Source organism: Rhinolophus sinicus, chromosome 3 (assembly GCF_057876585.1).
Source record: "Rhinolophus sinicus isolate RSI-liver-muscle chromosome 3, RSI-T2T, whole genome shotgun sequence".
In the NCBI taxonomy this organism is placed as follows: Eukaryota; Metazoa; Chordata; class Mammalia; order Chiroptera; family Rhinolophidae; genus Rhinolophus; species Rhinolophus sinicus.
The window spans coordinates 147449719-147465638 of NC_142503.1; the positions used below are offsets into that span (position 1 = coordinate 147449719).

Consider the following 15920-nt stretch of genomic DNA (forward strand, 5'->3'; position numbering starts at 1 on the left):
AGTTTTCTTTAATGACTTCCTTGGGGAATGCTGAGTAGTTCAGTACCAGGCACCATTCATTCCATCAGCCAGCGACACTGACTCAGTGTTAGGCCCGGAGCCAGGCTTTGAGGACACAAAGATGAAAGTGAAAGAATAGGACACGGAGCTTTTTTCTTGTTACAGAGGAGACAGAACTGCAATTGGGTGACTTACTACACAGCCTGGGAGATACTATGACCAAAGTATAAAAACCGTGTGTGGAGCGCAAGGGAAGGAGCAAACACATAGCTAAGGAAGGAGCTTCATGAGTTACTTTGGGGTTACGATGTGGTTTCGTCTCCCTGTGTATTTTTAAAAGGGGAGAGAGACAGAAAAAAGACAGGCCTCGGAACACAGAGAATTGCTGTCCTGACAGAAGTGGCTCTCTGCCGCGTGGGCACTGCCCCATCGGGGAAGGAAACTGCTGTGGTGAGGGACATTTGGTTTCCGCAGTGACTGTGGAGACACGTATTGGCACTTAGTGGGCAGGGACCGGAATTGCCAGATGCCCTGCAATGCTCAGCACAGCCCTTCACAGTGAATAACTGTCCTGATATTTCATTGATTTCCAAATAGTCCACTGGGCATTCGTGGAAGTGGAAGCTATGTTTATAATTTCCTGAGCCTAGAACCTAACTTTATTTTACACATAAGAATCTTTCAAGGTGTTTAATGTACCCTGAATTTTCTAGGAAAGCCACTGTCCTGTATATCAGGGAATGGCCATGTTTTGCTGCTGCTGTTGTCCAGAATTTTACCAAGAAAATCTATTTGGACACCCCTGCACCACCACACACATGCAGGGACCTGCGTTAGTAACTGTCGTCTTCTCAGTGATGGGATGTGTTGGCATTCTATTAAATCTTTTAGCATAGTCATGTCCAAGCTTTTCCTACTGAGACACATACTATTTTACTATAAATTACTCTTTGTTTTTCCTTTAAAATTTGTATGTAAATTACGTGTGCAGATAGGTTGTGTAACTTAGGCATTTCATTTTAGGATTATAATCGGAGCATTACCAAATATTGACTCTAAAGTCGATGCAAGGATTGAGAGCAGTTGAGAACCACTACACTTAAATTTTCTAAAATTTCAAGACTGACCCCATCCTGATGAGAAGAAACCTGAGAAGCTGTGTTCCCAATCACCATGCTCTTATGTATAGTCAGCTAAGAGGTGTGCTTTTACAGTACCTGGGGTTAGCGGGGCCACCTGGCTGGAGGACAGGCGTTCCTGCATAGATGTAAATAAAGGGCCCACATTCATCTGTAGCAGGTAAAAGGAAAAAAAAAAGTAACAATTCTTTTTTGAATGGTCTTCATTTCTTGTAGCTTATTCTTGGGGGTTGAAAATAAGTGCTTTACCTTTTTTTTTTTTGCCTTCAAATATCTGTCGGCATTAATTTTTTCCTGGTGGTTCTCTAGAATGATAAATTGCTCCTAAACTAAATACATACATTTACAAAAAATGCCTCTGGATGAACACTTTAGAAAAAAACCATCCTCCTTATAATGATCTTTCCCATTCTCTTCCTACCTGCGGACTAACATATTATTTAGCATTTCTTCCATTGTGCCTTACGTAGACCAGACTTCTTTGATACATGCCTGTCATTGTCATTTATCATTTATCTGCTTACTCAGGCAGCTTTTAATGAGCACCCATCATGAGCCACGTGGTACATTAGCTGCTAGAAGCACAAAATTAATAACTTCCAACTTATGCCCTCGAGGAGTTCAGAGAGGTGGGAAAAAAAGACAAATAAACAAACAATTAGTGTGACAGATGATAATACACTATTTTTGAAGGATATACAAGAAGTGTAGAAATTGATATAATCTAAAATTTTAGTACCTTACATTGAACCTTAGACATAATAAGCACTTAGTAACAGCTGTTTTGAAGTTATCCAAATTGTCTCAAGGCTGTAAATTGGGTAGATACAGTGCTGAGTTATAATGGGAAAATAAGCCTGCGGCCATCAAGGCGAATGACATTCTGATGCAACGGGATATTGCAACTGCATGGAAACAAATGGATAATTTTTCTTTCAGCCACCATTTCTCTAACAATTGCCTTGCCATGTGCCAGAAACTGTGCTGTTTGCTGAGAATACATAACTGACTGTATTCCTGTCTTTTTTCTGTGACTGGGGAAACCAAATGTCCCTCCCACAGCAGTTTCCTTCCCCTATGGGGCAGTACCCACCCTGCAAGGAGTTTAGGCATACCAAAATTACATCCAGAACGAGGAACGAAGATGGATATTAGTTAATAGAATTACATTTGATGGAGGAACAACTGATATCACACAAACTCCCAGGAAAGCAGTCAATAGGGAGAAGGCTGACCCAGGTGAGCCAGGTTGTAAAGAGGGCTCCAGGTTTGCAGCCTAAGGGCTACTACCTAGTGACCAGGAATCAGCCAGAAGTCCAAAGAGAGACCCTGAGTCAGAACCCAGGATGTGAATCCAAATACAGTAGCACCTCGGTTTTCGAACATCTCTGTTGACGAACATTTTGGTTTATGAACGCCGTAAACTGGAAGTAAATGCTTCGGTTTACGAACACGACTCAGAAGTCGAATATGTCACACGGCTTCCCCTGAGTGCAAGATCCTGAGGCTTAGCTGTCGAACGTTTCGGAGCTCGTGGGTTACGTTTGAAAACCGAGGTACCACTGTACTGAGGAAACAGTGTTTGACACAGCAGCTCCTTAAATACTTCCGTGGAGAAGCTGGAGCTGAATGAGGAACAAGAAGACAAGTTTCAGGGTAGGCTCGGGGCTCTCTAAAAATATCAGGTTGAAATTAGATCATGACAAAGTGAGTAGTGAACAGCCAAATAATCAGCTGTTAGGAAGGAGAAGCATTCTAAATGGTTACAGACTATATTCATTCATGTATCTATTTTTAATTCTTTTGTGAGCCTGATGTGTGTATACCACATGGTCCCAGGATGATGACACTTAGAAAACACAATTTTAGTGTATATTCCAAATTATATCTGGCTGCTAAAGAAAAGCAGTCAGCTAAAGATTTTGCTTGTCTCCTCTTTCTTTTACTAATTAGAAGTTAGCTGAGTCTTTTGTACACGCTCTCCCCCAGTCCATCCATTCACCCATCTACTCAATAAACACTTATTACCAGCTACAAGGTGAAGGACCACCCTACGTGATGGGAGGAAAAAAGATAAATAGACCTGACCCTTGTCCTTGAGGGGTCAGTGTTGGGAGGCCACTCTCAGCTTGGGAGAACAATAGCACAAAACACATCGATTTCAGCGACAGAATCTAGATCACTTTTTCTTTGTCAATAAATTTAAATGGGTATGCAGACAATAATCAATAAAGTGGTGCCTGCACAACTGTTACCAAGGAAATATTTAACTCAATTCCTGGACGCCACCGTCTCTGTGCAGTCGGGCTAGGTTAGCATTCTGATTGCTCACAAGGAAAAGAGACGATGAAATACTCTAGTTCTTCATATGCCAAGATGAAAATCATCAATCTCAATCTCTGTGAAAGATGAAACTACTTTTGGAAAAAGAGCAGTGAACTCTATCAGTCTTTCTAAGGCAATGTAATCTTTAAGATGATACACAGAGGGCAGAGGCAGTGCAGAAGTTCAGAAGAATTTATATGGGGAAAAAGGAAAATGATGAAATTTCTCCATCAATTTTATAAGGAGCTAAAAATAAGGCAGGACATATATTAAACCCAAATGACAACAGTGTTTTTTGAAAGGTACGTAATATATTCTAGGTACTAAATAATTTATTTGCTTATCATATATAAATTCATCTTCATCTAAAATGTGAATCTTGATATTTAAGTAAGATTGTCTATCACAGGATTCAAATTAATCTATAAAAATGAAAATTCAAATTTCCTCCTCTCTTCCTCCCACACTGCCAGCCCTTAATCCTTTCAACTAAAATGTATGTGCCAAATCTTTTTCATTTCGAAGATTTACCAGTTGGTACTTCCAGTTCCCAGTAGTAAAACTTTCTATTTTTTAACCTCTAAAACTTATAATTATCTAAATTATATTCCAAATACAAGTCTTTAGTATTAAGTACATTTTTAGTGGAGTAGATTATAACGCTACACCCAAGGTTAGAAGAAATTAGCTATTTGATATTTGCTGATTAACTTCTTCAAGGCAATCTTTCCTCTGTTGTTATGCCAAATATCTGGGGTCTTTTTTTTGCTGCTTTGTAATCCCCAACCCGAGTAACATCTATCTCTGTAACTGTCATATAGGGGACACTTGGTAAATATTTGCTGAATTAAGAAATAGTGAAGGAGAATTGTGGTTAATTGGGAGGCAATGACAGATACTGATGGATGAAGAACCCAGATTTTGAAGCCAGGCTGCCTGGGTTTGACTCCTGGCTCTGTTGCTAATAAGACCTTAGGCAAATGACTTCTTTTGATCTGTTTTCTCATCAATAAAATGGGTATAACAATACGACCTATCCCCATAGACTTGTTTGCCTGATCAAATGACTTAAGGCATACAAAGCAATTAGAACATGCTAAGCCATATCAACGTTAGTGGTTGTTATTTTCATTGTAATTATCATCCTTATCCTGGAAGGCTGAGGATTGGGAAAGAAAGGTGTTGGCGTAATGAGATTCAAAGGGGACCCACATGTTCTCCAGAGAGGAAATTAAAGACATGGGTTTCTTTCTAATGTCCAGGTTCCTCATTCATTAATTATATGATTCTTGGGAGCAATAGAGCAGCATAGGTAGCTTCAGTGGTCTTAGCAAACAGCTACGTTCTCCCACTCCAGCTTTTTGTCTGGCTTTATCATATTCACCTTTCAGACCATGGATTAGGCATCGTTTTTCTAAGAAGGCTTCTTGACCCCAAAGACTTAGTTAAGTGCCTCTTGTTATGCTCCTATAGCCTCTGCTGTGGCATCTGACACACTTTTATGGTTATCTTGATGCTAGTTTGTGTCTTCAACTGGAGATTTCCAATTAGTTCTCTGTGGTATCCCCAAATCTTGGATCAGTGCAGAGGCATGGAGGAGAGATATAGAAGAGCGATGCATAAAGAATTATTTAAAGTTTCAGAGACAGCAGAGTGTGTGATATAGAATATCAAGTTACCACCCGGCATAACCAAAAGCTTATCACATCTGCTTACTTAGCTCAATCCACCCAAATGCTGTGGTTGGGATACTTTCTTGCAGAAAATAACAAAGAAAAGCCCTGAAGTATGCATCACCAATGCATACATATTTGCTTGTAAATAATATACATGCTACTAGTATATCAACATTATGTATATAAAGAATACACAACAATAGAAATTTCAAAAGAAAAACATTAACACACACACACACACACACAAACATATGCACACACATATCTCCTGATAAAGCTTAATACTCATTTGGCAATACCATTTACAGCTTATTTACTTAAGCTTGCATTACTAGTATTGTCTTCAATCTACAGTTTCTTGGCAGGAAACTCTTCCCTATTTACTAAGGGCTAGTTTAGTTAATACTATGAAATAAAATCTGTAGGTCATCTAAGCAGGAACACTTGAACTGAACCCAGCAGGGGCAGCTTTCCGTGGAATGGGTCTTCCACACTTCCTTCAGAATATTTGGAATACAATATGCAAAACTGCACTACCTGACATCGGAATTAAGTCGGCACACCACGATCATTCCACGTATCAATTTTTTTTGTTTGAAAAATATAAGTATACATTTTCATTATCTTACTCCTCTATATCTAATCCATCAGCAAATACTGTCATCATACCTTCAAAATACATTCAGAATCTGATTACATTTCACTTTCTTCATCCATGCCACCATATTGGTTCCAAGTCGTCATCATTTGGATTAGCATAACGGCCTCCCAACTGGTCCCCCTGCTTCTGTCCTTGGCTCCTGAACCTCAGACAATGTGATCCCATTAAACTATGTACCATTTGTCTGCTCAAATGGTGTCCCATCTCAGAGAAAAAGCCAAAGGCCTGACTATGAGATCCAAGGCCTTCCATGATGTGGCCCCATTACTTTTCTGCTCCTTGCTCACTTGTATCACACAGACCTTTCCTAAATGACTTCTGGGGAGTTCTCACTTAGCCTGGAGACTTCACAGGGGTGGTGGAAGATGCATTTATTATAACTGAAGAGTCAAGAAAGAATTTCCTTGTGAAGTAGTTAACTATGTATCAAAGCCTTTCCACAATGAGACAGATTTCCTTCTGAGAAATTCAGCAGGCAGAGGCAGCCAGTCCCAAGCCAGTCCTCCTGCTGATGGCCACCGGGGCCACAAAACTTTTCCACTGAACTGCTGTTTATTTCCTTGATTTACTACAAAGGCATGGTTTTATTTCAACTAAGAGCACATTTTTATTATTTAATTTTGCAGGTAAGTCTTTGAAAATGATTCATGTAATAAAGATTATTTGCAATACCCATAGATAATGCATCATCTTCACAACCACAGTTGAACGTGAATTTAAATTCCGCCCATAATTCCAAGATGACAGTTTTATCTACAAAGCTTCCATTTCTATTTAAATCAATTTATTTAATATAACAATTTAGAGCACTTGTTTAAACTGATCCCAATAACATTAAAAAAAAATAAAGCAAAATAACTTTGAAATGTACTTTAATAAAAGAAACCACTGCTGGTTTTATACCAATAAATCTTAGTCTCAAATATGAGTGTTAATTGTACAATTTGTTATTAAGGAGATTTAAAGAAGATAGCAATGTAATCATTATAAAAATGTAAACTTAGATAAAATCTACCACTCTCTCATAAAATACCATACGCAAATATTAAGATCTCAAATAAATACGTGCTGTGAAATATAACAAGTGAAAACACTGAAGAAAAATAAGACATAAAATTATAAAGTTCAAACACACATTATGCTTCAACTCTCATTTCACTTGATTTCCATTGCTTTGTAGATGCATCTCATGTACAAATAGTTCAAGAAACCTGGCGATTTTCTTTATTATAAAGGCTGAATGGCAATGATTGAACACTCTGCATTTTCTTTGGCAATAGAAAGTATGATTTATGAGAGAGGAATAAAAATCTAAGAAAACCACTCAATAAATTATTCAATTTTCAGATCAAGCTGATTTAGAGCGAATTTCGTTCAAGCTGCCAGTATGGAAAATGCAGTTTACTGGATAAGAACACAGTGTTTAAGAGAATATCTGAGTAGGTGGCCCTGTTTTTAGTAATGTTTTGACTATAGACAAGGCACATAACCTCTTTTAAGTCTTAGTTTATTCACTAAACAAATGGGATAGCAATAGGAAGTAAATCTCAAAGTGCAAGATATACACCACTGGTGGTATTCGAGATAGCTGGTATGGTTGTCAAATACTATTTATTTTAATGTATATGAGATAGATATATAATTTGGAAGTCAAATTAAAAAATTACAGAGGCAATTTCTCAGGATAAGCCTACAGAGCACCACAGGAATCTCTCTTTTTCAGAGTTGTTCTTTTCAGCTGTGAAACTTCATTTCCATGAACACGGACATGAAAATACACAAATGACTCAAATGTTGAAATCAGAGACTGAAGTCTCATGGGAATTACATACGAATTAAAGGAAAAAGTGAGGTAACATTTATAAAGTACTTAGCATAGTGTTGAAGTATACTAAGAACACAATTATTGTTATTATTATTATTATTTTGTCCTTATCTATTATTGCCATATGACTATAATGCTAATAAACCAAACATACTATGCCCTGGCATAAAGAAGTTTATGAGTATCTGTGCATAATAAAACCATCATGTTACTTTCCAAATGATTTACAAACAGGCTGCATCAAGTAACCAAGAAACCAAGAAAGAATAAAAGAAATTAAATTAAGAATAACATTTTTTTAAAATAAAAAGGGGATGAAGGGGAGCTCACAGAGGATAAATGAGCAAGAACCTGATAAAATTAAGCAACGTAAACCTTTTATCATAAGAATACTTGGTAAATAATATAGTACAACGACTCTGGGACTAAGTAAATTTGTCTATAAAATTTGAGGAATAATCACACCCAGTGACTAGGACCTACACTGTCTCCTTAACTTTTGAATCAGGATATTTAAAATGAATGAAACACCTTTTTTCATTTAGTTATTTTAAAAATTCCATCAAGTAATGCAGAGCACACCACTGAAATAAAGGTCTAAAACTTTCTCTGTCATTTTTCTAAGTTCCTCTGAATAGTTAAAAAATAATAATAAATATTTTCTAAACGGGAGAGGGGAAAGGCAATGTTACATCCAACATAATATTGCTTGAAATTTTTCCTCTTCAGTGTGTGTTATGTGTTTCCCATTTTATTGCAGTTAATATTGTCCTACAGGTAGTTTTTCCCCCAAAAAAATATGGTTAACACTTTGTGAATATGTTATATTTTTTAAAAAATATATATTCTAAATTTCATCTACCAAAATATAAAGTAGCATTAGCACGTTTGTGTTCTAATTCTTATCACAAACTAACCCTAAATTTTCTTTTAACATTGGCAAAGGATCATTCAACAATAATCAAAAGATAGTTAATATCTAAACTTGAAATCTGGATCTCTATTTTGCTTTTGGCCTTCATTAAAGAAGGCTTTTTCTGCTTTATATCCTCTCTCAGTACATAGTGCCCTCCAATCAGGATAATCTTATAGAAATAATAAAAAGAAATAAATAGAATACATTTTTAAGAATGACATCTCTTCTAAGATTTAACATTTTAACTAGAGCAACATTTCTCTGGGTCCCAAATAAATAAAATCTCTTTTTGAGTACCTAACAATTTTTTAACAACCAGGAACATGTACATTTGTAATATGTTTTCCTGACAAAAATATACATTAAACCTTATTAAACATCAGTTTATTCATCAAAAGCTTACCAATAAATTTGAAAATCAAATTTGTACTTAACTTATTTTTACTGTTTTTTATTTGTTTATTCTTTAAGTCACACTAATGGCTGAAAAATTAGTTAACAATTTACAGCAGAAATTTAGATTCACTTGATAGCCATAAACTATAAATATTATCATTGTAAAGTTACAATGATAAAATATATTATAAAATCAAGTGGTCCAACTATAAACCAGTTTAATTTTAGTTTGTACTAGTCTCTTATTCCCCAAAGAGAAAAACAAAACAAAACAAAACAAAAAAACACACAAAAAAACAGGCACATGGCTATTATCAAGGCACCAAATGAAAACAAACGGCCCATTGTCATCAGGGTATCCTTATAATGTATATATCCCATTAAGCTACTGCTGTTAATCCTGTTTTCACTTTTAATCACTTCAAAACATTTTTTATAAATAGTATAAGTTTTTGTTTTGGAGCATACTGAATATAACAGAATTGAGAAGTTCTTTAAAAACTTGACAATTATAAGAGGAAATTGATAGCAAAATAAGTCAGAAGAAGAGCACTTGGCTTGGTTTTTTGCAGAAATGATATATTGTGAACTCATTCTCAACACACTCTAAATAATAAAAAAACCACAATTTTGATGAAAGAGCATGCCAATGAATTTTGCACTTACTTTGCGGAGGCAAATTGTCTGTAACACACTGTAACTCTAGCTCCTCGGTCCATTCCATCTTTGGCGGTATCTGTATCATCTCATAGTTACCATTCTCAGTCATGGACTCTGGTTGACTGTTGATTGGTATCTTTCTCAAGGTCTTCATGTGCTGTTGAACTTCCGCCAAGAGAACAGCTTGTATTGCTTCAGTTACCTGTTAAGTTTGTGGTTTTGTATGAATTATTTTTAGAATTATTACAAATGTTTGGGGTCTTGTGCACAAAACCCAAAGGCTGGAATTTTTATTTAAATAGCTTTCACATAAATTGCAATGTTCCATTCCACTAGAATTAGCATCTGAAATAACTGAAATATGGATACTGAGAAATGGCACCCAAACCATCACATTGTTCTTTTGTAACCACAAGAGAGTCTAAAAGGAAAGTTGAAAGGAGTTCTGTATTCTTTCTCCTAAGATATTTTCATTTCTACCAGATGACAGAGAAAAATAATTTGAATATATCATATTGCTCTTAAAGACAAGTTTAGCTCCTCAAATATCTAGCTCTAAAGCACTATGTAACTAAAAACACATTATTTAACCTAGGTTTAATACAAAAGTTTAAAGAGAAGACTTTAATAATAAATCTCACTAAACTGTGTGTCTGTGTTTACGGCTTTACATAGCTTAAAAGACTGCAATATGTGCCTTCCAATTATGTGACATACCTACCTCGTCAAGAACCTATGGTTGAGTGTACGGGGAAGGGAATGCTTGTCATAGGCCATCTAATCTAGTATCTTCATTTTTAAATGTAGAACCTGAGACATGACATCCCAAATTCCATACAGACTTGGTGGACAGACTTTACAAACCTTGCTTCTGTGTCCTTTGTAGTATGTGCCCTCCCAAGGTTCTAGCCCCTTACCGAGTGATGAGAGTATTACTTAACCTCTTCCTGGAAAGAGATGAGACAAGATCCAGGAGTTAAGTTCAAGGAAAGCCAAGTGCTGAATCAGTGAGAGCAAAGGAAGGGCACCACTGATCTAGGTGAACTTGGGACATCCACCCATTATCCTTCTATGTCTAACGGTTAAATCTTTCATATAGCCACATTCGAATGCCTGCTCCTTTTCCTCTGTAAAGCCCACCCTTTGTCAAGATGACTCATGTTCCACAATTGCCATTGTCCCCTCTGCATTATCCCTAGTTTATCTATAGGATGTCTCAGAGCTTGGGCTTTGGGACAAGATCAGCTGAGACTGGTGATGTAGAGAGGCTGATTCCAAAACCAGGACATGTATTAATCTAAATATTAATATTCATTGCTTTTATGTGTCAGAGTGGCATGTGAGACTTTTAGGCACCAAGGGCTGTCAGAGAGCTGATGCTGATGGCAGATGTTTACTGAACTACTGGGCCAGAAGGAGCCTTGACCTTTAATATAGGAAGCTTCCAAAAAATATCAGAGCAGCTTCCTGATCCCTGATCAGGCTCCTGTTCTTGCCCACTCCCATGCTCATACTCAAATGCTTGGTTAGGTTGTGAAAAAAGGCTAATGAATGAAGTGACTTTACTATTGTATACCATATCTACTAATACGGTAGATATTATATACCTGTCACAATACAGGTATATAATGCTTACTTTTGTATATCATGTGACGAGATACTCAACACTGTGTCAGCTATTTCATACCATGAATGTAACCTATAGTTCTACATAGCATGATACTGTTAAATCATGCCTAATAATATCTATCATGATGATGTGATACATTAGCTATTAGATATAATGTTTACCAACATACACTAGTCTATATCACAATATAGATCAATTGTGCTTATTTATTTATGGATAGCATATGATGGGGCAAACTATATTAACTATTCATGAACAATTTTCTATCACTGAATTTATTTCATTTTCATTTTGTCATGTTTTATTTGATAGCACTGCTTCCAAGATGTAGATGAGGTGGTAAAAAGAGCTCATTTGAGTCACAAATAAGAAGGCCTGAGCTTCTGAACCAACTACAACAGTAACTACAAATGCAGCCTTGGACGAATTCACATACTACTCTGGGACTTCATGTCCTCACTTATAAAACAAAATCTGTGACACAGAGAAGCTAGGATGAGAGCGTCCAATTCCAGAATCCTTTGTGAAACTTGCTTCTGTCTATAACTATAAATCAGGAGGATATTGGAGGATATCTTCAGACCCATGGTATGTCCAGATCATGGTCGATCCCTCAGAATGAACAGTTTGGCCATGTGCCCACATGGGACTATGGCTGCCATTTCACACTGGGATCATTATTACCTCTGAGGAACACCACAAGTGTGATTGAGAAAGTCCTCTAGCCCACTGGATTTATTGTAATAGCCTATAGTAACTTGAATCAATATTCTTTCTTAAAAATATACAGGGATTTATACAATTTCATCTGACATTTCTAATTATTAGATTTATATGTCATGACCACATTTTTAAACTGTTGAATTTGGCAGCTTTTTGACATATTTGGCACTACAAATGCATACTATAAGAATAATTAATATATCATTGAAGATAAGAGGAAGCAAAAATAACAGAATAAAACACATTAACTGTAATAAGTAGGATACTCAGAGCCACAAAACTTAAAAGTGAATACTGAATGGGACATACCCATTGGAAATAGACTCAAAATACATACTTTATGTTCAGTGTGAAATCAGTAAAGTATGGCTCCAATTCACAGAGAAATGGTACATCTTATAAGCAGGTAATAACGTTATCACAGTATCTGGTATACAGTGGGCACTAATAAATACTAATGGAATTGAAATAGATTCTGTACACTTTAAAAATGTAACTGTGGAAAGTAGAATTTATTGATAATTTCTAACTATGATTACTTGAGTTTCTCTAGTATACAAATACAGTAAATTTTTGCAGATGGTAGGAATAACATTTACCCCCCCCAAATATAAAAATTTTAGACAATATGTTATATAATTTTGTGATTTTAATAATGAGATAGAATTGAAAGCACTATGGCTATAAAGCTATCTTCCAGATGCATATAAATAAGTTTCTCTGAAAATACAGATATGCAAAGTATTACACTCTTATGTGGGAATATGCAGTGATTCAAAACAAGGTTTACAAATCCATTGGCTAGAAAGAGACAGTCACAAATCTGGGCCATATGCTCATTACTGTGCCATAGGCAAGATAAACATTTTCAGGATTTTCTACTAACACCTTGAAAGAGCAAAGTACTACTATAAAATAGCAAAGAACATTTTGAGAACTCATAAGAGCCCCCACGGCCTGCTCGTAGTGCCAATGTCCAGATTTTCTGGTATAAAAGCATTTTCCCAACACTCGGGCTCACACTGGCCTTTCATGTTTTTGCAACATCTCCTGGAAAAACCACATTTCTCCCTGGTGGCCTAAATGTCATATGTCACCCACTGGTGTTAGATTATAAAATCCCAAGAACTTTAGTGCAGCTTCAGAAACATGAAAATTAGCAACCCCAAAACCTCGCTGTTGCTTTTCCAGTATTTATTTCTATGTTGGGCATGTTTCATGTATGAGAAGCCACTGAGACAATCTCCAGACAAACTCATTTATCTGTAAAAGTAACTCGTTTTTACCCCCTCCCTTCAAGATAACACCCTTCAATTTCTAAAGTTGGATTTTGCTCTACTTTACAGTAGCATTCCATTACTACATAGTGTTCCTGGAACACATTAAAAAGTAGATTCGTGTAAACATAATTCGACTAACTGCTTAAATGAAGATCATTATTAGGAATTTGAGGATTGGTTAATGAAGCCTTTAAATGGATACTTGCACAACTCTCTGTTGTTCTTGAAGGGCCTAGGAATTCTCATTTTCCCACTTTACACATGAAGGAAATAAATAATCAAGTTAAACCTATCTTCCAGAAGCATTCATCAGGTTAGTGACAGAGATGAGCGGAGAACTGAAGCTTGGACTTCCCTTAGAGTGAGTAATAAATGCTCTGGGAATATTTGTACTGCTGCCAGCATTTTGTACAAGGTTATAGAATCACAGAATCTTAAAGATCCATTAGTCCAAACATGTTCAAATCACATTAAAACTTCTTCGAAGGTCAAATGAACAACTACGAAAGATTTTTATTTAGAGTAATTGAGGATAATTGTTCTCTTGAATTCTTTTCCTTAAGGATTTTTTTCCCCATTGAGGAGTTCTTTGGCTGCTGGGGTGGGGGGGAATCTCACCTCTAATAAGACTCTTCTAGTGTGATTGCTAATATGCTGGTCATTTCATTATCACAGAGGCATTTTGCATAACTATTCATTCACTCATTAAATATTTATTGACTGGCTACTGTCACTACTGCTTTTCTGGGCATTGGTCGGAGGGGTGAGTGAGACCACGTCCTTGCTCTCAGCAAGCTTCTATAACAGTGAGAAGACATAAGATAAGCAAGCAAAAAAGCAAATGGTATAATTTCCATTAAAAGCAAGCACAACAAAGAAAATAAAACTGGGTAATGTGATGGTGACAGGAAATACGGGGTTGGGGAGGGTACGGTAGCAATATTAGATGGAATGACCAGGGAAGAGCTCTCTAAGGAGTTGGCTTTTGAGCAAAGACCCAAATGATGAGTGGAAAAATGAGAATTCCTGCCCAAGAGAACAGTAAGTTCCTGACGTAGAAATGAGCGCTGTGTGTTCTGGAAATAAAAAGGTCAATGTGGTTAATATCACAAACAGGAAGGAGAATGATGAGTGAAGAGGTTAGGTTGGGGGCAAATTATGTAGAAACTTGTAGGCCATGGTAATAAGTTTCAATAGCCATTCCAATTGTGTTCATCTGGTTTTATGGTGTCAACTGCACAATTCTAAGTTAACTTTCTTTGTTTCCCTGTAACCAAGAATAACATTTGTAATTGGAGTTAGTGCTATTCTCATCTTACAACTTTTACATTCATTAAGCTCATAAAGAAGAATAAAGTCCCAATAAATATTCATCCAATCAATGAAGAGATATTTATTGCGCACTGTACAAAGCTACGCACTTAGTTTTTAGGACCTGAAAAGAGGAAAGACTTAAATCGGGCATTGAGGAAACCGGCTCTCTAAATCAGCCCACAGATGAAACATTCTTAGGAAGGATAAATGGTTCTAGTTATACGCACCAAATTCCCAAGCCTAGGGACTTTTGTGTCATGGCACATTTAGAAACAAAATAATAGACAATTCTGCCACAAACTGAAATCTTAATGGACAATAAGTTACCAATAACAACATAAAAATCCCTATTCATACCCCCTAACTTGGTGCATCCTTCCATATGGTATTTTCTACCTTTCTTCTCATTATTACTCTCTGCATTAGGCCTGTTAAACAAAATGCCCTGGGAGGACATTTTATGAGGACGAGGTACTTCCTTGTTCTCTCAAGTAAAGGGGAGTATGAATGAATCTTACCAGCAAGAAACGCTTCCATAATTACAAGAATATGAACTGTGTCATACCTGCACAGATTGGTCTCTCCAACAGGAAATTAGCTTCAAAAGTGACATGTCAGCTTCGGGTATATGGGATTCGTTTTTACCTAGAAATGTACAAAACATGTTTATATCTTGAAAGTATTAAAAATGGATGCACCCCAATAGTTCCTAACTCCAGCTGCACATTGGAATCACTGGGGAGATTTTTTTCACAAACATTAATGCCCAGCGTCAGTCTTCCAGAGATTCTGATTTAATTGGTCTCAGGGAGAGGTTGGGGCAGGCATGAGTACTTTGTAAAAGTACCTCAGATAATTTTCATGAATAGTGTCGAGAACCATTAACTAATTTATATGTATTTCTAACAATTATACTAGTACATACTCAAATGAAATCAAATTCATCATTATACCTTAAACTTATCTTTGTACTTTTTTTTTCAACAAAAAGCAATGACTGATATTCTCACCTAAAACAGACCACCAAATTTTACAATTCCTTCCTTATACAAATAGTTCCTGAAATTGTACATTGCATCTCTCACATAGAAATCATATAAAAGACTTCCTTTGATTTGTCCTTACCCAGCCATACTACTCTGATCAATAGGTGTAGCACTTATGTTTTAATTTGCCTCATTTTGTTATGTATTGTTTCTTTTAAATTTGCCCTCTTGTGTGTCCTTTCTATCTATTTGCCTTAATGTTCAGTGTGAAATTTCAAGAAAGAGCTGGGTCTTGTTTTATTTAAATTGATCCATAGAGTGCCCAGCAGGTTCCTACACAAAAAAGCACTTCATAAGTGCCTTTTCATTAATTGAAAATGTACATATTA

General features: G+C 36.3%; 1 protein-coding gene across 2 annotated transcripts in view; it reads right to left on the reverse strand.

Annotated features, from left to right (window-relative positions):
- WDR72 (WD repeat domain 72) overlaps positions 1-15920 on the reverse strand; it is a 206072-nt gene that overhangs the window by 66393 nt on the left and 123759 nt on the right. For both annotated transcript variants that reach the window (XM_088797215.1, XM_088797214.1), the window contains exons 17-18: positions 15111-15190; positions 9605-9800 (exon numbers count right to left, since the gene is read on the reverse strand). In XM_088797215.1, coding sequence (XP_088653341.1) covers positions 9605-9800; positions 15111-15190 — 276 coding nt within the window. The remainder of the gene's footprint in view (positions 1-9604; positions 9801-15110; positions 15191-15920) is intronic.